General features: G+C 53.7%; 1 protein-coding gene across 1 annotated transcript; it reads right to left on the minus strand.

Moving 5' to 3' along the window:
• Positions 1 to 7: 7 nt before the first annotated feature.
• Positions 8 to 11685, minus strand: Csdc2 (cold shock domain containing C2). Its single transcript, XM_071609143.1, has 4 exons — positions 11586 to 11685; positions 3357 to 3655; positions 2252 to 2374; positions 8 to 1723 (listed from the first exon to the last, which is right to left on the minus strand). The coding sequence occupies exons 2-4, from the start codon at positions 3530 to 3532 to the stop codon at positions 1561 to 1563; spliced, it is 462 nt and encodes a 153-aa protein (XP_071465244.1). The 5' UTR covers positions 3533 to 3655; positions 11586 to 11685; the 3' UTR covers positions 8 to 1560.
• Positions 11686 to 25109: the final 13424 nt, after the last annotated feature.

The raw sequence follows: 25109 nt of genomic DNA on the forward strand, positions 1-25109 counted from the left end.
GCCAGTGTAGGTCACAGTCGAGAGTTTATTGCCAGTGTTAGGAAGGATGGGGAGTCCGTGGCTGGGGTCTTGGGAGGACTTCTGACTGGGGCCTGGAGGACCCAAGAATGGGGAGGAGAGCTGCTGCCCACTGCCCCCCAGGCAGCCCCAGGGCACCTAGAAAGGGGGTCTGCTTACAGGAGGGAAGCTGGCAGGCAAGGAGTCCTGTACCAACAGGCCCTCAGCCAAGAGGGCCACAGGTCCTTATCCCTCAGGGACAGGTCTTGCCGGAGAAGCCTAGCTCAGAGGGGGTGTCAGGCTGGCCCTGCCCACTGTTGGGGCTGGCCAGCGCCCCCAGCAGCTCTGGACTCCCTGCCTCTGTAGAGTGGGCACCGGGCAGGGGTGAGAAGCAGATGTCCCGCTGATCTCTCGCCTGGGTTTTAGGCACCTACACGGCCACTCAGCCAGTTACTGATCCCCTCATCTGGGTATTCAAGCCCCCAGTTTTATTTGCAGAGTGGGTCTCATAACAGCCACTGTCCTGGCGGGCCCTCCCTTGAGCCTGTGACCCCTTTTATACCACTTTCTGTATGCGCTCTCTAGAAGGAGGTGTGGTGGGCAGGGCCCTGCCTGATGTCTTAGGCCAGGCCACCTCTGACAGACACACAATCTTAGTCCCATAGGGACTCCAAGCCTGGACAGGATGAGGACCACCTTGGCTAGGGGCCTGACAGGGACCTGTGGGAAGGGGTTCTGGCCTGGGTTTGTAAGGCCCATGGTCTCCCAGGCTGAGGGCCATCTTTCAGGGGCCTGGCCAGGCCTGGCCTGAGGGGACACGTCAGTCCATCAGCACATCCTCAGCAGCTGTCATGGCTGGGCCCAGGGCTGAGCGTCTACAGAGTTTGGGAGTCAGGGTAGAGGGGATGGCTCCATCCAAGCTGAGGAGCTGTGTCCCCACTCCTTGCCTTGAGGGAAGGAACACAGCCTCAGTGGGCTCAGAGCCACTGCCAGGCCGAGGGGGGCCTGGCCAGTGAAACAAGAACCCCTTTCTGGAGGCTCCTCTCCCCCTGCTGGAGCTAGAGGCTCCCTGAAAGCACTCACCCGCCTGGCTTGTGAGGGAAAGGGGCCAGGCCAGGGCAGAGACCCCAGCCCAGGGCAGGAGGCAGGAACACAAGCAGGGTCTGCCCAGGACCAGGGCTGGGGCCCAGCAGGGCTGCGGGCAGCAGTGAGGGGAGCAAGCTCTTAAGAGAGGGGTCCCCTGAGTCCCTGTGAGCCTGACGCAGGCTCACAGAAGCTCAGTCAACATGTGAACAGCGGACAGGGGGCAACAGGGTTGGGTGTGTGCTGCAGGGAGGAGGGAGGAGGGGCAGGCCAAGGCAGGGCTGGCAGCCTCCCCTCCGTCCGGCTCCTGGCTGGCTCACACAACAGTCACGGGTCACGGGTGGGTAGAGGCACACACTCACGGCCACGAGCACAGACAGACAGATGGACGTGCACACTGAGGCCGCCCGGGGCTGGTCAGCAGCACTGTGGGGGCACAGGGCCCGCTGCTGCCCGCCTTCCCGGTGTGGCTGCCCCTGCCTAGGAGCCCACGACCTGGCCAGACCACGTCTCATGGGGGGTGTGGGGGGCCAGCTGGGTGAGCACCACCTCCACGGCCTGGAACTTCTGGTTCTTGGGTGGGATGGGGCACATCTTGTAGGTCACCTCGTCGCCTTCCACGGGCACATACTCTCCCTCAATGCTGGTAAATAGGAGAGGGGCGTCAGCCCAAGAGCAGGCCCCTCTCCGGACGCCACTGTGGCCTGGGTGCAAGGCAGCCTGTCCCCAGCCTAGAGAGGCCAGGGAGCCTGGGCCAATCGCCTAGCAAAGCCTCGTCTCTCTCTCTCTGTGAAACGGGAATCAGACACAGTTCCTTCTCTGGGAGTTGAGGGTGAAAGATCACAGGGTGGGTCTCCGAGATCCTCCATCATGCCTGGCATTAGGGTGGGTGCGGACAGGCTGAGACCCACCTCTCCCCGTCATTACCTACCAAAGGCCCCTTCCCGGCTGAGGCCCGGGAGCTGGTCCAGCCCCTCAGGTCCCCACAAGGCTGCAACAGGCTCCCAGGGCTCCCGGGGCTCTGAGGTCTGCATGCCCCCTCCCCCCCAGCCCCAGCTGCCTCCTTCCACACACCCCCAGCCCCACCCAAGAGGGACACAGACCTCGCCAGCCTAGGGGGAAGCTGGAGAGGCCCCTCTGAGCCAGGAACAAGGAGGTGAAGGGAACTCACTCAGATACATGCACGAAGATGTCCTCCGATCCATTCTCAGGGGTGATGAAGCCATGGCCCTGCGAGCGTGAGAACTGCTTACAGACGCCCTTGAACACAGGGCCGGCTGAGGCCCGGGCTGTCCTGGGGATAGGGTAGGGGGATTGGAGCTGCGGCCTGGGGAGACCCCTCTGGAACCCCACCCTCCCTGGGCCCTGCCTGTGAAGCTGGCCTCAGGGCTGTGGGAACACAGAATGCTGCTCATTCAACTTCACATCATTCCCATTTGACACCCCCCCATTTGACTGAGACCCAGAGAGGGAAACTGACTCTCCCAGGGTAGCACAGCAAGAGGGTCTCCTGACTCCTTGCCAGTGCCCCCTGTCTACACAGCACCCTCCCCTCCTTGTTTGGGCTTAAATGGGTTCCTGTTATAAGAATCCCGATGAAGAATGTCCAGCCCGGGCTTGAGTACCTCCCCACGAGGGAACTCGCGCTCCTGAAGCTGCTGTCACCCACGCATTCCTCACTCATTTTCACTTGCCATTTGCTAAGCATCGGCTCTGTGCCCGGACTTGGGTCTGACACAGGACAGTCAACATTGCCACAGAAAACAAACAAACGGAAAACACCCTTTGGCCAAGCCAAGTCTGTGTCCCTGTGGGTCTCATAACCCCCCACTGCGACCCTCATGGCCTCATCCAGTGACCTGCTCCACAGGGCCAGCCTGCCCACCCCTCCCGAAAGGCAAGCCCCGTGCGGCTCCGCCTTCCCGGACCACCGGAGCCCTTCTTCACCAGGTACACCTTCCCAACCCGCGAGCATGCCCTCGGCCCTGGGCCTGGGTTCTCCTTGCCCATCCCTGCCAGGCGTCGATGGTGGGGGACAGGGTCCCTAGACTGGGAGCAACTGCGAATGGGGCTCTTGTCTCACTTATCTCTGGGTCCCTGGTCAGGAGCTCAGCACACTTTTGTGGGATGAAGGAATAAACATGGAAGTTACTGGAAGCTCCAAACACAGCTTCTCCGTCCTCAGGTGAGGACAGTGGGTGATAGAGGATGGGAATGGGTGGGGTCAGCCCCGTCCTGAGGGAAGACCAGAGACTGAGCCAGGAGCCAGTACTCACGCTGAATATGTCCTCGTCCGTTTGGTCGGCAGAGGGCTGGGCAGGTCCCGAGAAGGGACTCCGCCCCGTTCCCAGACCCTGCTGCCCTCCCTGTGGAAAGGGAAGGTAGGCCAGACAGGGGACTTGGGGGAGTGGAGTGGGGGCACCACAGGAGGCGACGTGGGCTCCGATGTCATGGTGGGGCCAGCAGGAGAGCCTGGTGGGCTCTGTGGCTCGGGGGCCGGTGAAGGGTTTGGGCGTCCTTGCGGGCAGGGCCCGGCCTGGCCCTGCTCGGTGGCCTTGCCAGCCACAGGCTCCGTCTGCAAGGGAGAGAGGGAGGCATGGGTGAGTACTGCGGGGTACAGCTCTGCATGCTGGGGACAGCTCTGCGCGCTGGGCACGAGGAGGGAGGGCGGTTCCTCCCTGCCGCTCCTGCAGCATGGCCTCAGCCTCTCAGGCCTCTCAGCCTCTCTGTCCACCAGGAGGACACAGCGGTCATGTCAGAGTTGGGTGCAGCTCAGGGGTAAACCACACGCTCAGCCTGTGTGGGGCCCTGGGTTCCACCTCAGCACCAAAACAAAAACAAATGCCAAGTAAGCCCCAAGTCCTTCAACTTGCAGTCCAGGTTTCTAACCCCAGGGGCTGGGGAGGTGGAATGCAGGGTGGCCAGGATTTGAATTGTGTTTCAAGTTCACAGCTCTAGGTTCAAACCCCAACTGGGTCACCTACAACTTGGTGATCTTAAGCATGACCTCTGCAGACCCACATGGTGGCCAGGGGTGCGGGCTCCAGAACTGACAGCACGGGTTTGAATCCACCTACCTGCTCTGGGGCCTTGATCAACACTCTTGACCTTTTGCATCATTTGCTCTAAAATTTGGGTATAGGTTGCTTCTTACTTCATAAAAAGATTACTCTGAGGGTTAAATACATGCCTAAAACCGGACCACACTTGCCTAGCAGTGGGACGGTGGGGCGGTGGGGGGGTGGGGGGGTGGGGGGGGAGAGGGGGAGATGGGGAGAGGGGGAGAGAGGGAGAGGGGGAGAGAGAGAACAAGACCAGTGCACCATGAGCTCTTGGGAATGTGGGCTATTTTTCCTTAGCCCAGTTTCAGCCTCTCAAAATGAGGCTGAAGGGCTGGGGGTGTAGCTTAGTGGAAGAGCGCTTGCCCAGCATGTGTGAAGCCCTAAGCTCCATCTCTAGTACGGCAGCAAAGAAGAGGAAGAAGTAAAACGAGGTCAATAATGTCATGTGAGGATATGGAGGATGAAATGATGAGTGTGGGCCAGTGCCTGGCATCCTGAGAGAGACCCAATGCACCCATATTGTCAATGCAAATTAATAGAAGTCCCCAGTCAACAGCTGGTGCCTAGATGACCTTGAGAAAACCCACCCTATATGTTCCTCTACTGAGGAAAAGGGCCAAGAAGTCCTGGAACCCAACTAAAGCTGCTGAGGAACCCGGGGAGGGAGAAGCACTTGCCCAGTAGAGCCGGGCGGCCCGGGCCCAGGGGAGCTCTCGAAGGCTCCTTATCAGCTGTTGATCCTGGGTGGCACTTCCATTGGCCTCTGTTTCCTCATCGTCCAGCAGGGCTGATAACGCCTCCTCACCCCCTCTGAGGCTGTGGTGGGTCTTGGCTTCTCAGGAGTTCAGAGTCCAAGGGCAGGAAGACACCACCTAGCAGGGCTCCAGAGCCTAGGAGCCACTGGTCCACCCTGTCACTGCAGCATGTCCCCTGGCTTCTGCCCCAAATCACACAGCAAGTGAGAATTTTCTGGGCCAAGATGGTGAGCTGGCTCTGCATCCCTGGAGGTGGAGGTGGGGAAGAACCCTCCCGCCTCAGATGCGCTCCCCATGCAGCCAGGGAGGGCTGTGGGGCACTCAGCTCGGAGCTTACTCCAGGAGTTAGGGGGCCGGGCTTGGCATTTTCATCCCCATTTTATTTTTTTATTTTTCAAATTGATTGATTGCTGCTGCAAATGCATGCTAAGCACGCACTCAACCACCAAGCTATGCCCCAGCTCCTCATCTTTTTTTTTTTTGTGGTGCTGAGGATTGAACCCATGGCCTTCTGTATGCGAAGCAAGCACTCTACCAACTGAGCTATATCCCCAACCCCATGTTATTGTTATTTTTTGAGACAGGATCTCACTACATATGTGCCCAGGCTGGCCTAGAACGCCTAGGCTCAAGCAGTCCTCCTGCCTGGGTAAAATATACTTTCCCCCCACTTTTTGAAGTGCTGAGGATCAAACCCAGGGCCTCACACATGCTAGGGAAGCACTTTACCACTGAGTCACACCCCAGCCATGTGCCCCTTAGAAGAAAAAAGGGCTAGGGATGAAGCCTAGGGATAGGGTGCCTGCCTGGTACCTGGCATTCATGAGGCTCTGGGTGACATCCCCAGCACCACAAAAAAAAAAAAAAAAAAAAAGAAGTAAGGAGAAAAGTGAAAAAAGAGAGAGAGAAGCAACCACACAAAAACTTTCAGCCAATGGGGCTGGGATGGTGGCTCAGGGGTAGAGCACTTGCCCAGTGCATGTGAGGCACAGGGTTCGATCCTCAGCACCACGTAAACAAAAATAAATAACATAAAGATATTATGTCCACCTACAACTTAAAAAACAAATTCATTTCATAGCAACTCTATTCAAAAAAGTCAAAAAATAGAAACAAACCAAATGTCCACCAACAGATGAACAAACTGAGGTACAGCCTTATAGAAGGACATCGATGGGCCGTGAAAAGACCCGAAGTAGCAATTCACACCACACCGCAACACAGGTGAACCCTGAACACAGGTCACCAGGCGGAAGAAGCCTTTACAAAGCCCACACATTGCATGATTCCATTTATATGCAATGACCAGAAGAGGGGCTGTGGGAGGGGACAGGGCAGAGATTTTTTGTGTGTCTGTTTTGTGGTGCTGTAGATGGAGCCCAAGGCTTCGTGAACACCAGGCAGGCCCTCGACCTTGGAGCCACACCCCAGCCCCAGAATCTCACACTTTAAGCAGGTGGATTGTAAGGCCTATAAATAATATCTCAACAAAACTGTTACCAAAAAAAAAGACAGGCAGCAAACTTCCCCAAAATGCCCCATCTGGGGAGGCACTAGGTGCCAGGCTTTCCTTGGACAGCCTACCCCACCTGGGCGAAGGCTGGCAGGTGGTGAGGACAGAAGCCCTGCCTCGGGCTCTCTGGGAAGCAGGGCGTCCTGGCCTCCCCACTGCAGTTTTCCCAGGCCTGGAGTTGTGCTTGGCAGTGACAGCCGGTGATGGGAAGTCCTGGGGGGAATGAGGGAGGGAGACAGAGTCCAGCGGTTACCAGGGAGATGCAGGCACTGAGCAGGGGACTGCTGAGCCAACCAGATGCCCATTGATCCCAGGTCAGCCAAGTGACCACCACTCCAGACTCCACATTAAGCAGGCAGTGGGAAGGGTAAAGCGAGGACAGCCTCCCTGCCTCCTCTCCCAGGATGGGGGCTAGAAGCAGCTGAGACTAGTGGGGGCGGGGATAGAAGAGCCACAGAAGCCCTTTCCCAGGAGAAGGCAGGAGGCACGTCAGGGCATAGCTGTGGGCAGCTTCCACCATGCAGAGAGCCAAGGCCCTACAGCCTGCCCCTCCCACCAGCCTCCTCTCTCTGTCCAAGAAATGGAATTGTGTCTTGAGGATGGACGGGATGGACGGGGTTCGCTCCTCCCAGGCGGGCTGTTTTAGGTTTGGAGGTGCTGTGGGGGCACGTAGGCCCAGCTGGCCTTCCATTCTTACCCTCCTTGGGACTTGCCCACTGCTGGGTCCCTGCCCCTCATACCTTCAGTTTCTTTCTCTCTTTTTGGGGGGCTCTGGGGACTGAACCCAGGCCTGTGCATAGTAGGCAAGCGCTCCACCAACTGGGCTACAGCCCAGCCTCAAGTTTCTTTTTATTCAATTCCTGTTGCAGGCCTCTGACCCCATTTTGCAGACAAGGAAACCGAGGCTCAGAGAGATTCAGTCACTCAGTCAGGGCCACCATGTCTGAGCTGGGACTTAGGCCAGGACGAGCTGACCAGGGGGCCTTACACTGGGGAGTCAGGAGCCCTGTGAGAGGCCCCATGATGCTGTGGACTTGCTGTGTGACCTTGGAGAGGGCTCTGGACTGGGAGGAGCTGCTCAACACCCAGCAGCCTGGGAGGTGAGGGAGACGGGGTGGGGACACAGAGCAAGCCTCCATTCAGACCCTGTCTCCAGAGTGTCACCGTCAAAGAGGGCAGGGGAAATGCTGAAGGGTTTGCTGTCCGAATGCCTCCCACTATACAGGGCTGTAAGGGACTGATTTCTATTCTGGAACCTTCCACTCGCCCTGAAAGGCTAAATTACAATTGTTTCCATTTTATACATGAGGCAGCTGAGGCTCCCAGAGGTTAAATGACTCACCCACGGTCACACAGGTAAGCAGGCCGGTGACAGAGCCCAGAACTGTCAGATGGAGAGCCAGTGTTCTACCTATGAGGATCAGTTCTGTTCCTGGTTCAGCTGGGTCGAGGCTGGAATTTTCCCAAAAAGAACTTTCCCTGAGAAACTAAAGGCAAAAATAAACTCCCCTAAGAGCAGAGAGACAGAGACTTGCTTCAACTCCAGGAAAGGCCATCCCTAGAGGGATCTGGTGTCTGTCCGGGGGCTTTGGTGTCTGGAATAATTCCCTTCAGAACCAGCTCCTGGCAGCAGGGGGGCTGCCCAGGCTGGATCCGCCTCTGCAGCACTTGCTCAGCGACCCTCCCTTCCCGGTCTCAGTGTCCTCATCAGGACACCTGCTCAGGGCAGAGCCAGGGCGATGTCCCCGTGGGAGGGTATCTCCCAGGCCACAGGCTTTGGTTCTGACCCTCCAGTCAAGTCTTCACTGGCCTGCATGAAAGCCAAACTCCAAGGGACCCTGATCTACCAGTGGGGGGTCCAGGGATACAAAAACAAAACGTCAGGCCTATTTGGAGATGACCCAGGTGTGATGCAGTGTCATGGAGCCACGGCACTCTGAATGGTGACTCAGCCCTGGCAGCAGGTGACCATAGGCAGCTGGGGCTCTGCTCTAGTTCTTAACTCCCCTCCAAAAGAATGGAGCAGAAATGGTTGCTATGGTCCTTCCCCACCAGGGGAGCTGGGGGAGAGCAAACCCAATGCTGTGCAAACCAGCACATGTGGGACTAGCACATGTCCCTCTCTGGGCTTCAGCTTTATCTCTAGCTACATGAATCATGGCTGTTCCAGATGATTGAAGAAGGTCAGTCCACCTCTCCTCTGAGGTTGTCAAAAATATACATAAGGGGGCTGGGGTTGTGGCTCAGCGGTAGAGCGCTCGTCTCACATGTGCGGGACCCTGGGTTCGATCCTCAGCACCACGTAAAAAAAATAAATGAGTGAAATAAAGGTATTGTGTAAAATAAATAAATAAATACACACACACACACACACACACACACAAACACACACATAAGGGGCAGACCCCAAGGTGACATTTCCTAACCAGTGTGTCCTATATTCCAATTAAAATATAAATATATATTTACACATATACCTGTAACTGAAATAAAACGAAGTACCAGGCACCGGGACAAACATGTGGAAGACAGCTCTGCCCTTGGAGAGCCCCAGTTCAGTGTGGAAAATGGGCACATGAGTTTGGCATAGGAAGTCCTGCTACCACCTAATGGCTATAGCCACCTGCCAAGCCTTGCACCCCAATCTACACAAAGACTGCCGTCAGCACACTCGGGATCCAGAGGAGTGAAAGAGGCTCCCTGAAGTCCCACAGCTGGTCAAGAGTACCTTTTCTGCACCCTGGAGATGTCTGGGGGCAAAGTACAGAAAGGCCCTGGGCGGGAGGGGCTGGGGACCAACTGCCCCCAGAGGGGGAGCAGGGGTGTGGAAAAGCTGGGGAGCCAGGACTGGGGTTCTATTTCTGGCATTGCGCTGACTCAGACCTTGACCTTGGGTGAGTCACTCACCAACTCTGCCACACTTAAAAACAATTCCCCCAATAAAAACATCCCCGCCCCAAGCCCCCATCATGGGGGAGCAGATGGAGAGGAACGGGTACAGCTGCTTAAAAATAGAAAGGACGGGGAACATGAGGATGGCAATGGAAGGGCTTGCTGAATGCTGGGGGCTTTGTCACCCTGTAGGGTGACAACATAACCTTGGGACCACCAGACAGAGCTGAAACTTGTCTGGCTGCTCCCCTCCCCCAGCCTCCCAGACACTCCTTAAAATACCAGTGTCAAAGCTGCTCCTGCAGCTGGAGTTGACCTAATTAAACCTGGTTCCTCCCCCCACAGTGTGTGTGTGTGTGTGTGTGTGTGTGTGTACACGAGGGTGCTTGTGCCTGGTATGCACAGAGGGCTGCCTCAGCCAATGCTAGTGCTTAATGACTTGAGTGTCCACTTGCCCTGCCCCTGTCTGAGCCCTGGCTGTCTTGGGCCACTATGTTTAAGGCCTTTGGGCTTCTTTGGCAGGGACAGTGTTGGGAACCTTTAGGACCACACCAGGAGAGCACTTCACATCCCAGCTCCGCCTCCGCCTGGCTGTGTGGTCCTAGGCAAGTCACTTTCCCATTCTGAGCCCCCTAGAAAGAGAAACAGACTAATCAAAGTCACACAGAGTGGCTGAGCTTGAATGAAAACCAGTGAGACCCCAGAGCCTGGAGATGTCCAGTGTGCTCTGTCCCCCACACTCCAGGCCTATCATTTCACTGGCTTTGAGGCAGAGGAAGAGCCCCCCACGTTGCTGGGCAGCATGGACATCGATATCTGAACTGCCCAAGCACCCCTTCACAAGGCTCTGGGTCTTGGCCACCAAGGTTGTGACTAGTGAACGTGACCCGCTCAGTCAAGCTCAGAGCGCCCTCTGCCGGGTGCCGCCCTGAGGGTGTCCTGGACTGATGGATGTCCCCTCTCCACCACCTGTCTGTGTGGTTTCTCCAGGGTCCCTAGAGGCCCCCTGACCAGCAAGCATCCATGAACATTGTCCAGCCATCTCTTCCAGGCCTGGTGTAAATGTCTGTGGCCCTCCCAGCCCCCTGAGCTTCCAGTTCCTATTTGCACCTTGCACCTTTTATTTATTATTATTTTTAATTTTTTGGAGGTAGGGGCATACAAATCAGAATAGGCAAATAATGAAAGGACTTCAGGGAGATGGTGGGGGGCAAGGCTGGGAAGAGGAAATGTTCAGAATTTGGAGGCCCAGAGGCATCTGTGATGGAGTCAGGTTTGGGAAAAACGCTCCCCCTTCCCCAGGGTAGAAAGCCCCCTCCTGGAGGGCATCAGGCGAGTGGTGCCAGGCTCTCAGAGAGGTTGCCCACCCCCGCCGGGTACACTTCCTCCTCCCCTCCCCCAGGCCACCACACAGCAGTTCACCCTCTGTATTTATTATTGTTCTCTCTGGTCTCCCTCCTCTGCCCGGGAAGAATCCGCAGGCTGGCAGCCTGGCAGGACCTGCTGCCCCCCACCCCGTGGGTGCCAGCCAGCATCGCCCCTGTCTCCACCCAGCCTCCTCATGTCAGGGCCAGGCCACTCAGGGGTCCGCTGCCAGCCAAGGCCACCCTGACTCCCAGCATCCCACAGCAGCAGTGTCCCTGCAGGTCCTGGCTTATCACCCTGCCCTGGGGGAGTAGGGCTGTGCCCAGCAAGGGGGAGGCCAGAGGGAGCCCAGCAGGCTGGGGAGAGGCAGGGACGCTCGGTGGGGTGGCTCCAAGGTGAAAATGACAAGGAGCCACCTCTCCAAGCCAATTAACACCGCTATCCCCATCCACATGGGGGAAAATAGAGTCCCGAGGAAACAGCTGCTCCGGGCGCCACAGTCTGCTTGTCCCCGACGGTCCCTCCCAGTCCCAGCCCAGATTCCAGGGGCAGAGACCGGGGATGCTCCCAGCAGCACTCGCCTTTGGCATCCGCACGGCGCCCTGTGGTTTCCCCGCCACCGGCTCCCTCCCGGCTCCCCAGACCGAGGCCGTGGCTGGGCAGGGATCGGCCGCCTCTGCCTCCGGGGCCACACCGAGCCCCGACAGGCGCATGCCGGCTGGGGAGCCGCTCCGCCTCGGCTTCCCTGGGGGTCCGGCGGAGGGGGGGCGGGAGGGGCGCTGTCGCCGCGGCCCCCGGCCTCCTCCCGCCGCCGAGCCGGGCGGGCGCAGCCCCCTCCCGCCGGTCCCCGCGCCCCCCGCCCTGTCCCCGCCGGAGCCGCCGTTCCCAGCGCAGGTGCCCTCGCCGTCCCGCCCTTACCTCTCCCAGCGCGGGGTCCGGGCGCTCGGCCTCGGGGCGGAGCTGGCGGGGGACGGTCCCGCGGCTGTGGCGAGTGCGAGGCGCCGCGGAGCGCGCCGCGGCCCCCCACTCACTCCCGCACGCCTCCCGCTGACGTCAGGGGAGCGGCGGGAGGGGCCGGTGGGAATTTGTATCCCTGCTTAAAGGGACACCCGGCTTTGTCGCCTCCGACCCAGACACCACCTCCCGAGCCAGGCACCGCCGGGGAGTGACTTAGCTGCGTCTCAGCCTAAAGCTTCTTGTTTGGGAAAGTGGCTTTTATGGCTGGGCCACCGTGTAATTTGCCCGGCCCTGTCAGGGCAGCCGCTGAGGAACGCCGGCGAGGAAGAGCTGGGGACCGCGCTGCCGACGCATTCCTGGCAATTAGAGCAAGGGGTGGGGTGCGCGCGCGAGGCTGCGTCCGGGAGAAGGGAGGCCCGGCAGGGGGGAGGCCCTCTGGGGGCAAGCCAAGTTCCCAGGGACTCCCAGACGTTCCTCTGTCTGGACGCTCCTGCCCTCCATCTGCCCCCACATGGCCCTCCGCTTGTCCCCTGGCTTGACTGTGAGATGCCCTGCCCTGGAGTGAAGAAGGTGGGCAAGTCCGGGGAAGGCGCCTTTTTGGCACACAGCAGGCCCTTGAGATGGTCTATGGAATTGAACTGAAGAGGACCCTAAGGGAGTAAAGAGCTAGCTTCTCCCCCCCCCCCCACACACAAACACACACACTGGCAGAGGGGACTGATCCAGTCCAGGCACAGCACCCTGCTGGACAGCTGCCTGCGCCTAAAGGAAGCCCAGGGTCCACATCAGACAAGAGCCAGTTTTGAATTTCAGCCCCACAGTGTGTCCCTGGCCAAACCCCTTATCATTCTGAGTCTCCCCTGAGGATTGTTGGGGCCAAAATGCAACAACATCTGTGAGCCCAGGGCCTGGGTGGAGGAGGCCTCCACAATGGGGCCTCTGCCTCCTCCCCTCCTTTCCCCTCAGCCTTGGCTTGGAAAGAAGTCCTTCCCTGCTGGTATTTAGTACCACTGGGCAGGCGACATTTTCTTTTTTTCTCTAGGTACTGAGGATTGAACGCTGGGGTGCTCAACCACTAAGCTATATCCCCAGCCCTTTCCCTCCCATTTTTTATTCTAAGACAGGGTCTGCAAAAATTAATTAATTAAGAAGGAAGCCAGGTGTGGTGGCACACACCTGTAATCCCAGCTACTCTGGAGGCTGAGGCAGGAGGATTGTAAATTTGAGGCAGCCTGGGCAATTTAGCAGTAATTTGTCTCAAAATCAAATAAAAAGGGCTGGGAATGTAGCTCAGTGGTAAAGCTCCCCCGAGTCCAATCCCCAGCTCTGCAAAAATAAAGAAATAAATAATAATAAATAAGAAGGAGGTGGGAGTGGAAAGAGAAACAACTATGAAAATTAAAAGTGGTCTGTCCTACCTGTGAGGTAATGTGTTTCACCTTCACAATCACCCAATAATTTTATTCTTGTCTCTTTTTTCTTTTTCTTTCTTTCTTTCTTTCTTTTTTTTTTTTTTGTACTGAAGATTGAACCAGGGGCTGGGGATTTGGCTCTAGCTGTAGCGCACTCGCCTGGCATGCGTGCGGCCTGGGTTCGATCCTCAGCACCACATACAAACAAAGATGTTGTGTCCGCCAAAAACTGAAAAATAAATATTGAAACTCTCTCTCTCTCTTTAAAAAAAAATGGTCAAACTTAAAAAAAAAAAAAAAGAAGATTGAACCAAGGGGTGCTTTACCACTGAGCAACACCCCCAGCCTTTTTTATTTTATTTTGATACAGGGTCTTCATAAATTGCTGAGGGTCTCACCAAGTTGCACAGGCTGACCTCTAACTTGAGATCCTCCTGCCTCAGCCTCCTGAGTAGCTGGAATTACAGGTGTGTGCCATCAGGCACGACTCAATGATTTATTTTGTCTGTTTTGTTTTGTGATGCTGCTTCTGGTAACAGCTCCGTGAGGCTCGCCTGGATGAGGAGACAGGCTTGGAGCCCTCTTGGGGTCACAGGGCTCCTAGGTGCCTGACAGGAGCCTGGGTCCTGTCCTCTGGACCTGTGACTTCCCAACACACCAGCCTGCCCTTGTGAAGAAGGGCTGGGGCCACAGTGGACACCTGTCCCATCTGCTGGAACTGCCTCCCTGCTGTCACCTGGGAAATCATTCCCCTCTCCATCTGCAGGACCCCTGTCCACGCCTGGCCCATCGAACCAGTGTCAGGACCTGGGCGGGAATGTCAGTGCCGAGGCAGGCTCTCCTCCCAGTCACCTTGACCTTTTGATGGCTGAGCCAGGGGCCAGCAGCCAGGGGTGCCAAGGAGGACTTCTCTAAGCTCCAAGTGACAAGAAGGAGCCAGCCTTGACAGAAACCGGAGACATATTACAGTGGGGAGAGGCCCTGGGGGGTGTGCATGTTGGCATTGCAGAGGAGGAGGCTGGCGTGGCAGGACAAGGGAGGGGAGGGAGGGGAAGGACACAGGCTGGGAGGCCAGGAGGCCATGAAGGCCAGTTCTGAGGAGGCTGAGGCCTGGCTCACTGCAGAGGAGGCCAGGGCCAGGGCTGAGGACCTTAGCCCCTCCCTTGGCATCCAGTTTCTTTCACCGAGGCCCCTCCTGGCTGCCAGCATGGGCGCAGGGCCGCCAGCAGCCGGGTGCAGTGAATGGAGGAGGCTGGGCCTCAGTGAAGTGGTGTGATGATTATCCCCCGCAGCCCAGGGCACAGCTGTTCATTCAGGAAATGAGCAGCCGGCACCACCCACCCACCCACCAGTCGCTGAGTAACAAAGAAATCGTCTGCTTGAAACCAGGGGCTCCGTGTGGAGGCTATTTTTGTGAAAAGCTGAGAATTCAAAAACTCATCTCCTCAAAAGCCTCCCTCCCTGTGGAGAAGCTGAGAGGTGGCTAGAGCCGAACAGCCCCTGAGTCCTGTTGACTCTATGGGAGTTGAAATTGCCCCTCTTTACCTACCGTCAGCCCACTCACAGGGGCCAGGCCTGAACTAACACAGCCTTGAGGCTATGTAGCTCTTTATAGTACACAGACCCCTAAAACACTGCTGTCACTTGACAGATGACGAGGAAGCGCAGACACAGAGAGGTTAAGACACTTGCTCAGCATCACACAGCTCATATGGAAATGCAAAGGTTCTGGTTTCATTACACCCTTGCTCTTTCGGCTATGCCACAGTACCTTTGAAGTGTTTTCTCATCCCTGGACATTTGCCTTCTTGACCCTAGAACTTGTCTCCAGCCTGTACTACATTTTTGCCCAACAAATCAGGTGGCCCTTTCTTCCTCCTCCACCAGTGTCTTCTCCAGTCCAACCGCTACTACCAGGTCTCTTTCTTTCAGAGAGCTCATTTGTTCGTGCACACATACGTTCAGCAAATTTCTGTTAATTACCTGCTCTGTGCCAGTTGGTCTAGGCTCTGGGAATCCATCAGTGGACCAAGAAGTTGAGCTCCTTGAGTTCACGAGGGTCACATCTCCTCTAGAGAGAAATGTCTGATCACAAATGATCAAAACCAACCGGGAGAGATGGCAGAATCCGTGGAGCTGAGTCCACCTGCTGAGATGTGGGCTGGGGACCTCTCTAAGGGGCCCTATAACTGAGCCCAAGGGGTAATGGAAGCAGCCTTGTGTAAACCAGGGGCAGAGTGTCTCCTGAAGAGGGGACGGACAGGCAGGTGCCCAGGCGGGGAGCATCTGCACACTCAAGTAACTTAAGGCTGCAGACGTGGTCAGAGCCTGGAGTAGGAGCGGGGCAAGGCCACCCTCTGGGGGACTCGGGCTTGGCGAGAGGGCTACTTTTCATCTGAACGGAGGGGAAGGTGAGCCTTGTTCCTGCCTCTGGATAACACAACTGGCACCCGACAGGGCCCCTCTAAATGACTGGGGTGCTCATGTCTAGGGTACTGATCAACGTAGGCAGGAAGGTTGGGGAGTCTGGCTGGTGGGAGACCCTCCTTTGGCAGCTGGTGCTAGGATTCCTTCGGGGTCAAAGAGGAGCTCTCTGAGATGCAGCAGGGGGGACCTTGGCCCTCAGCTGGCCTCCCAGCTCCCTGTCCTGAGCTCCTGGGCTGGCAGCCAGTCTGACCCCAGAGCCGGGCTGGCTGTGAACCAAACCTAAGGCAAGCGTCTGTCCCTGCGTGCACTCTGGGCGGCGACCTCCCGCCTCCGGCCTCCACAAGGACAAGGGCTCACCTCCAGCCTCACCTTATGGACAAGGCCTTCCAGGATGCTCTGGCCAGGGCAGCAGCCCTGGTCGCCATCACGTTACCTTCAGGACCTTTCTCAGGAGTGGTGTGAGGGAGGCTCTTGTATGTTTGTGCCCCTCGTCTGTCCCCGCACTACAGCCAGGGCTCATACCCAGTGGCCCCCGCCTAACGCTGGGGGACCTTGAACTTTAATTCCAGCTCATTGCAGAGCAGAGAACCATGTCCTGGGCACACTCTGCTTGGGCCCTTCCTTGATCTCTCCAGGTGGCACTGAAGCTGCACCTTTGCCTCCGTGGAGGGACATTTTGAAAATGCCCAAAGAAGCTGGGTGCAGTGGCACTTGCCTGTGGTACCAGCTACTTGGGAGGCTGTGGTGAGACCAGCCTGGGTAACATAGTGAGACCCCGTAACAAATTAAAAAAAAAAAAAAAAACAGGGCCCAGCCAGGCGCAGTGGCCCACACCTGTAATCCCAGTGGCTCTGGAGGCTGAGACAGGAGGATCAAAAGTTCAAAGCCAGCCTCAGCAATGGCGAGGAGCTAAACAACTTAGTGAGACCCTGTCTGTAAATAAAATATGAAATAGGGCTTGGGATGTGGCTCGGTGGTTGAGTGCCCACTTTTTTTTTTTTGTACCTGGTACAAAAAAAAAAAAAAAAAAAGGGTCCAAATGAGAAGAGTTCCCAAGTGTATTCAGACAGACTGTCCAGAGCTCAGCCCAGCTCTACAGAGCCTCCATTCCTGCTCTCCTGGAAAGTTTTGTTTTATCTGAATTCAATCCAGGGTTGCTTTATCATTGAGCCATGTCCCCAGCCCTTTTTATTTATTTATTTATTTATTTTTGACACAGGTTCTCATGAAGTTGCTGAGGCTGGCTTTGAACTGTGATCCTCCTGCCTCGGCCTCCAGAGCCACTGTGATTACAGGCATGTGCCACACTCCTGGCTTTGCCTGGAAAAATTTTGAGAACATCTGGGCCCATGCCTAGTGAGTTTCCACATGATCAGCAAGAATGTTTTTCTCTCCGGGTGCAGTGGCACATACCTGTAATCCCAGTGAGGGGCTGAGGCAAGAGGATCATGAGTTCAAAGCCACCCTCAGCAACTTAGCAAGCCATTTAAACAATTCTGTCTATAAAGGGATGGGGATGTGGCTCAGTGGTTAAACCCCTCTGGGTTCAACTCCCAGTACCAAAAAAAAAAAGACTATTTTCTCTTTGCCTTGTCTGCTAAAAGGCTCCTACCCCTGGCAGTTCTGCAGGGCTAGGCCTGGCTGAGGGCTACTCTGCTCTTTCCTCCCTCATCCATTTGATCATCCGGAAAATCTTTGCCCGGGTTTGATGTGTGCCTGGTACTTTTCTAGGTGCTAGAAAATGAACAGTGAAGAGAACAGACACCATCCCTGTGGAGCTGACAGTCAAGCAGGGGGAGGGAGGCCAGAACACAACCTAACAATTACTCTGTGTCACACCAGAGGCAATAAACGCTCAGGAAGGAGGGCAGGGGTGGGGATGGGGGTGGGAGGTGCAGGGGTGGGAGGCTGGTGAGTCTGGTACCCAGGGGCCAGAGGAAGCCTCAGCAAGGTGACATTACAGCCGGGAGCTGGAAGAGGTAAGCAAGGAAAGCATGAGGGTGGGAGTGGACCAGGGGCAGGGCAGGGGCCAGCACAAGCCAGACTGGGGCGTGTGGCTGGAGGGGTAATGGCAGGGGCACCCTCAGAGCTACTCTAAGGCCCTGGCTCTTCACCTCAGTAAGATGGGGCACTGCAGGGGCTGGAGAGAAACAGAGAGATCTTTCCTTTTCTCTCCAGCAGTGCTGCAGACTGGACCCCAGACCTTGTGTGTGCTAAGCCATGTTCTACCACTGAGCTTCCTCCCAGCCCGGGAGTGAGGATTCTGGACTCCCGTCCACAGCATCTGCTCTGCCTTCTGTGTTGGGTATGGGCTGGAGCAAGGAGGACCACTCAAGGGCAGCTTTGATGTCCGAGGTGAGGGCTGAGGGCAGCTGGGACCCCAGAGTGGCAGCGGAGGTGTGGAGGGTTAGAGTCTATGGGGAGGCAGCAGCTACAGGATTTGCTCCGTTTTCCTGTGGGGTGTGGGACAGGTTCTCACCTGAGCAGCTGGAAGAATGGAGAAATCATCCTCCAAAACGGGGAAGGCTGACGGGAGCACGTTTGTTGGAGGGACAACCAGGAGTTCCCTTTGGGCCCGGGTTAAGCTTGGGCTCCCAGGCGGGCTGTGGTGCAGGAGTCTGGTGCTCCGGAGACTCTGGGCTGCAGGGGCCACAGGAAGCCACCAGCCAGGGATGCTGCGAAAAGCCGCCAGGCCCCCTGGCATGGGGTGCCAACATTAGGTAGGGCGAGGGGCTAATGAGGGGAGGGGGACCCAGGTGAACCCCACACAAGAGGGGTTTTGCTTTTGCTTTGTGTTTTGCACTGCGGGAGATGGAACCGGGCCTCGAGCATTAGGCAAGCGCCTGCCACTCAGCTTTGAAAAGGTGTTTGAAGAAGGGGGGATGGCAGCTGGGACAGATGTTGCCCTTGAGGACCTGGAACCGATGGATTGGGCAACACAGAGACCTTCAGGAACACGAGGAAGCAGTGTGAGCGGAGTGGTGGCCTGGAGCAGGCCGAAGAGAGAACCAGGCAGAGGAGCTGGACCAGCGAGCACTTTGCACTCTTTTGAGCTGTTTTTCTGGCAAAAGTAGTAGAAAAAACGGGGCAGTAGCTGGAGGGAAAGGGGCCAAGGGAGGCTTTTTTATTTTTTAGTTCTTGATGGACTTTATTTATTTTTATGTGGTGCTGAGAATCGAACCCAGTGCCTCACACATGCTAGGCAAGCGCTCTACCACTGAGCCACAACCCCAGCCCCAAGGGAGGCTTTTTTTTGAAGATGAAAAAAACTTCATCATTTTTAATCTACATTTTATTCACTTGTGATCATGTCACATATTCCTCAGATGGGGGTCCAAGGATGTCCCCCAAAAGGAAGAAGGGGATCTCAAGATGGCCCTGGAAGATTCTTGACTTACACTTCAGGAAGAAATTTCAGAACGTGTCCAAACAACAAACAAAGATTTGTTCAGGCCACCGAGGATCAGAGCAGATACACTCTAAGGAGAAGGAGGGTGGTGCTTGAGGGGGATGTGCTTTGGGGTTCCAGGCTCATCTTTAAAAGTGAACAGGAAGAGCTAGAGTTGTGGCTCAGTGGCAGAGTGCCTGCCTAGTATGTGTGAGGCACTGGGTTTGATTCTCAGCACCACATAAAAATAAATAAAATAAAGGTCCATTGACAACTAAAAAAATATTAAAAAAAAAAAAGCGAACAGGAGAACCAGGTGTAGTGGCACACACCTGTGATCCCAGTGGCGAGGCCCTAAGCAATTCAGCAAAACCCTGTTTCAAATAAAATATAACAAAGGGCTGGGGATGTGGCTCAGTGGTTAAGAGTCCCTGGGTTCAAGCCCCTGGGTTTAATTCCTGGTACCAAAAAAAAAAAAAAAAAAAAGTGAATAGGAGAAGTCCATGGAGGTGACCTTAGTCTTGTCAGCTCAGATTTCTTAAGGATGGGGCACAAGGCCCGTCATGTGATCTGGACTTCCAGGATATCTAGGTTGACATCATCCAGTCCATAGGAAACATGGAATATACTCATATCATTATTCTCCAACAATATTTCCCCTTGGGTTTGTTTATTTATTTATTTATTAAATATGTTCTTAATCGTTGGTGGACCTTTATTGTATTCATTTATTCATAAGCCATGCTGAGAATCAAATCCAGTACTTCACACATGCTAGGCAAGTGCTCTGCCACTAGGCCACAACCCCAGCCCCCCCTTGGGGTTATTAAGTCTGAAAAAAAAATATGTTCTGTAAGGTAGCAATGAATCATCTGGGCTCATAATATTCTTAAGATTTATAGGCCTTTTAGGAATTTATGTCTACAGGAAAACAGGCGTGGGAAATAAAGGTGAGGATGTTCACGGAGCTTCTTAGGCTTAAAGTTACAAGTTTCCAAGCCGGGCCTGATGGCACACGCCTGTAAACCCAATGGCTTGGGAGGCTGAGGCAGGAGGATCCTGGGTTCAAAGCCAGCCTCAGCAAAAGCAAGGTGCTAAGCAACTCAGTGAGCCCCTGTCTCTAAACACAGAAGAGGCTGGGGGGGTGTGGCTCAGTGGCTGAGTGCCCCTGAGTTCAATCCCTAGTACCAAAAAGAAGAAGAAGGAAGAGGAGGAGGAGGAAAACAAACAAACACACAAAAAAATAAAAAAGGGATGGAGATATGTCTCAGTGACAAAGTGCTCTGGGTTCAATCCCCATTACAAAAAATAATAATAATAATAAAAGTTTTTAGTCTGCATCCTGTCATCTCAAGGACTTAGGAGGCTGAGGCAGTAGGATCGCAAATTCAAAGCCAGCCTGGGTAATTCACTGAGACCCTGTCTCAAAAAACAAACAAACAAACAAACAACAACAAAAAAAAAACAGTGGGGGCTGTGGATGTGGCTCAGTGTGTAAAGCCCTGGCTTCAATCCCTGGTACTCGCCCCCACATACAAATAAATAAATAAAAATGATAAAGCTCTAGTTTCTTTTCCCTTCCCTGTGAACCTTCCTTCTAGCTGTCCTTATTTCTTTGATCCTACCTCATTCCCATGAGCCCAAACACCAAAGCTTCCAAAGGGCATTTGGTAGAAAATTGTCCCTCCTACCCCACCCTCATTCCCACCCCTTAGCCACCGGAGACACCAATGTCACCAGTTTCTTTCATATCCTTTCAGAGCCATTTTGTGCATAAACCAACATAAATATTATCTTCCTCCCCTTTTGACACACAGGGGTGTGGCTCCGTGGTAGAGCCCGGGCCTAGCGTGTGCCCGGCCCTGGGGGCTCCGTCCCCGGGTGGCGGCCCACCGCCTGCTCCGTACCTCGCAGTTTGGCTTTCACAACATCCCAAAGGTCCTTCTGTATCAGGACACAGAGGGCATCTCGCCCTTTTCCACGGCTTCGTGGTTTTCTGTCATTTGACACATACGACGCTTCTCTTAGCAGCCCTCCACGGAAGGTCAGTCCTTTGAGATCCGCTCTGTTATCATCCCCGTTCTTCAGAGAGGCGACAGGGCCCTGAGAGGTCCCTGGGCTCCCGCGGTGCTCAGCTCCGGTGCTCAGCTCGTGCGTGCGCGGTGGCGTGGGAGCGCCCTGCCCTTTGCCGCTGCACCCGACTGTCCCTCCGCCTTGATTAGTTCCGAACCCAGTTTCTCCCTCACTCCTTTACCCATAGCAATTATTTGGTTTTTCTTTTGTCCATTCAAATTAGCACGTATTTACAAGCCCTGGCCATGGGCCAGGCCCAGAGGACAGGGAGGGACAGGATAGAGAAGCCTTTTGCTGCCATGGAGCTTGCAGACCGAGGCGTTGGTGTGTTTTGAAAGCTACCTCGAATCTGCCACGGAGCGACGTGGAGAATTAATAAAGAGGCCCGGAACCTCGTCCTTACTAATGAGTAAACCATCGTGCCAACAAATCATTGTGGCGATCCTGTGAGCTGAATGCCACAAAAGACGACGGGAATCCAAAGCTCAGTGTGGCCTCCACCCCCAGCCTGGCCCTCCTCCAGTTTCCCATCCAGCCGCTGGCTAAAGTCCTCAGGCCTTGTTTCCTCCCCTCTGTCTCCCAAGTCCTCCATCCATCCCACCGCTGAAGACCTCTGGACTCTGCCCAACCAAGCTCTCCCTGGCTACCAGCCTTGCTCCGTCTTCTCTTGCTGGGGCCACATTCTCTCTTCTCCCTGCTCTTCCCGCCTCCAGCGCTTTCCCATCCACTGCCCACCCAGCTGAAGTGTCACTGTTTGAACCTGCTAAGGCTTCTCTGCCTCCCTCAGGCAATGTCTTGGTAGCACAGCTGCAAGTTTGGATCCTTCGTGGACTCTGGAGTCCGAGTCCCAGCTCTGCCTCTCATTATCTGTGCTACCTTGAATGACCTACTTAACCTCTCTTTGCCTTAGATAAGCAAAAGGAGATCATAAGTGAGAATGGTATAAACGAGATGATGATGATAGCTCCTACCTTAAAAAAAAAAACACAACTTTTTAATCAGACAAATTAAGAGTGAAGGAGTTGTAGTCATGAAACACTGACAGCTGCTTTTATCCTTAGAACCTTGATCTTAAGCTTTCAAAATGAACTTAAATAGGCATTTTATTTTTTAGAATTTTTTAATATTTATTTTTTAGTTTTCGGCGGACACAACATCTTTGTTTGTATGTGGTGCTGAGGATCGAACCCGGGCCGCACGCATGCCAGGCGAGCAGCTACGGCTTGAGCCACATCCCAGCCCCTTAAATAGGCATTTTAAATTTATTTTCTTTAAAACTTGGTCTTCTCTTTTAATTATTATTTTCTTTATAAAATAAGGTGAAACAGATTTGAATTTTCTGCATAGTCCTTAGAAAGACACTTTGATGCTAATTAAAAGCTATCGATCATAACGAATACATAAAAGCTACAAAAATATTTGTTGGGAATTAAACATATAACTGCTGGACAGTGCTAAATGTTGAGATGAAGCATAAAAGGTAATGGCTGCAACGCTTACATGGTTGGGAGACGGGTGACATTTCCTGAGTTATATATTTTGGGGTGCAGAATTAGAATCAGATTGTTCTTTGTTCACGGAGCTGCAGTTAGTGGACTTCTGTTGCTCAGGATTGGCTTGTTGGTCAGGAGTCCATGCTTCATTGTCCATTCCTGGCTCCAGCACCTCAGGTGCTTCTGCTTCCTCTTCTCCACCTAGTTCTACATTGTCTTCCTCAGAACCATTAAGGGTTTTTCCAAGCTGAAGGGTTTCCATAGTTCTCTGGGTCTCTGAGACCCCTGACTCAATTTTACTATTAAGCTGCACTTCTACTGATATAGTAGCTCCTACCTTATTCAGCTGCTAGAAAAATAACAGTATAGACAGTCCCTGACTTACGATGGTTTGATTTATGATTTTCCAATTTAAGATGATGCAAAAGTGTACTGATGCAACATTCTGTTTTTCACTTCCAGTACAGTATTCAATAAACCACCTGAGAGCTGGGCATGGTGACGCTTGCCTGTAATCCCAGCTACTCGGGAGGCTGAAGCAGGAGGATCACTTTGAGCCTAGGGATTGGAGATTAGCTTAGGTAACATAGTGAGACTCTGTCTCAAAAATAGCCAGGTGTGGTGGCACAAGCCTGTAATCCCAGCAGCTCCAGAGGCTGAGGCAAGAGGATTGTGAGGTCAAGGCCAGCCTTAGCAACTTAGCAAGAGCCTAAGCAACTCAGTGAGACCCTGTCTCTAAATGAAATACAAAAAAGGGCTGGGGATGTGCCTGAGTGGTTGAGTGTCCCTGAGTTCAATCCTCAGTATCAATAAATAAATAAATAATAAATAAATAGGGCTGGGGATGTAACTCAGGGTTAGGGTGTTTACTTTCCGTACACAAGGCCCTGGGATGATTACTCATAACCATACACACAGAAAAAGGGAAGAAAATAATAAACAAACAAACAAACAAACAAATAAATAAATAAGGAGTATGACTCAGTGGGAGAGCATTTGCCTAGCATATGCAGGGCCTTGGGTTCTATCCCCAGGACTACAAAAATTAAAAATGAATAAATAAATAAAATGACACATTCAGTACTTTATTATGAAACAGGCTTTATATTAGATAATTTGCCCAACTGTGGGCTAACATAAGTGTTCTAAGAACATTTAAGGTAGGTGAGGTGGCTGGGCATGGTGGTATACACCTATAATCCCAGCAGCTGCAGAGGCTGAGCCAGGAGGATCATAAATTCAAAGCCAGCTTCATCACTTAGTGAGGCCCTCAGGAACTTAGTGAGACCCTGTCTCAAAACAAAACATAAAAAGGGCTGGGGATGTGATGGAGCTCAGTGGTTAAGCATCCCTGGATTCAAGCCCTGGTACCAAAAAAAAAAAAGTAGGATAGGCTATCTAAGCCATGATGGATGTTCAGCAGGCCAGATGTATTACATGCATTTTTTTAAAAAATATTTTTTAGTTGTTAATGGACCTTTATTTTGTTTATTTAAATGTGGTGCTGAGAATCGAACCCAGTGCCTGACACATGCTAGGCAAGCATTCTGCCACTGAGCCACAATCCCAGCTCTTTTTTTTTTTAATATTTATTTTTTAGTTGTAGTTGAACACAATACCTTTATTTATTTATTTATTTTTATGTGGGGCTGAGGATCAAACCCAGGGCCTCGCACATGCTAGGTGGGTGCTCTACCACTGAGCCACAACCCCAGGCCCTTACATGCATTTTGATTTATTATATTTTCAACTTACATTGAGTTTATCAGGATGTACCCCCAGGGTAAGTCAAGGAGCATCTGTACATGTACAGCTTTTAAGCAGTGCCTGACAGCCAGGTGTGGCAGCACACACCTGTAATCCCAGCAACTCTAGGGTAAGGCAGGAGGATCACAAGATCTAGACCAGCATGATCCTCAAAATAAGAAAGTGCCAGGAGTGTGTAGCTCAGTGGTAGAGCACCTCTTCCTTCTCCTCTTTGTCTTTTATTTTTTAGTTTATTTTTACTTATTTATTTGGTGGTGCTGGGGATTGAACCCAGGGCCTTTGTGCATGTGAGGCAAGTGCTCTACCAACTGAGATATACCCCCAGCCCCTATTTTTTTTTTATACTGGGAATTGAATCCAGAGTGCTTAACCACTGAGGACATCCCCACCCTTCTTATTTTTGAGACAGGGTCTTGCTGGGTTCCTCAGGACCTCACTAAATTGCTGAGGCTGCCTTTGAACTTTTTTTTTCGGGGGTAGAGTTACCAAGGATTGAACTCAGGGGCACTCAACCACTGAGTCACATCCCCAGCCCTATTTTGTATTTTATTTAGAGACAGGGTCTCACTGAGTTGCTTGGCACCTTATCCTTGCTGAGGATGGCTGGTTTTAAACTTTTGATCCTCCTGCCACAGCCTCCCTAGCCACTGGGATTACAGGCATGCACTACTACATCCTGATTCTTCTTCTTATTTTGGTGCTAGGCATTGAACCAGGGTCTTGCAAATGCTAAGCATGCACTCTACCACTGAACTACATCCCTAGTTCTAAAATACTTTTGATTACCTGGGATAACAAACCCTGCCCCCAAACCCAACCACTCTGAGCTGAAGCTGGGCCCAGGCCCCTGCTTTTCCTCCTGTTTGGACTTCCATCAACTGGGCAGGATGGTAGGATGAATAAGTGAGTGAATAAATGAGAGAGG

The sequence above is a fragment of the Marmota flaviventris genome, chromosome 3 (assembly GCF_047511675.1).
Source record: "Marmota flaviventris isolate mMarFla1 chromosome 3, mMarFla1.hap1, whole genome shotgun sequence".
NCBI classification, from domain to species: Eukaryota; Metazoa; Chordata; class Mammalia; order Rodentia; family Sciuridae; genus Marmota; species Marmota flaviventris.

What these genes read in the sequence shown, in the direction of transcription:
- Csdc2 (XM_071609143.1), bottom strand. Translation starts at nt 3,532, where the DNA reads ATGACATCGGAGCCCACGTCGCCTCCTGTGGTGCCCCCACTCCACTCC. An exon ending in CGGACGAGGACATATTCAGC is followed by an intron (nt 2,375 to 3,356) that starts GTGAGTACTGGC and finishes CCCTATCCCCAG; the next exon opens with GACAGCCCGGGCCTCAGCCG. An exon ending in ATCTTCGTGCATGTATCTGA is followed by an intron (nt 1,724 to 2,251) that starts GTGAGTTCCCTT and finishes CCTATTTACCAG; the next exon opens with CATTGAGGGAGAGTATGTGC.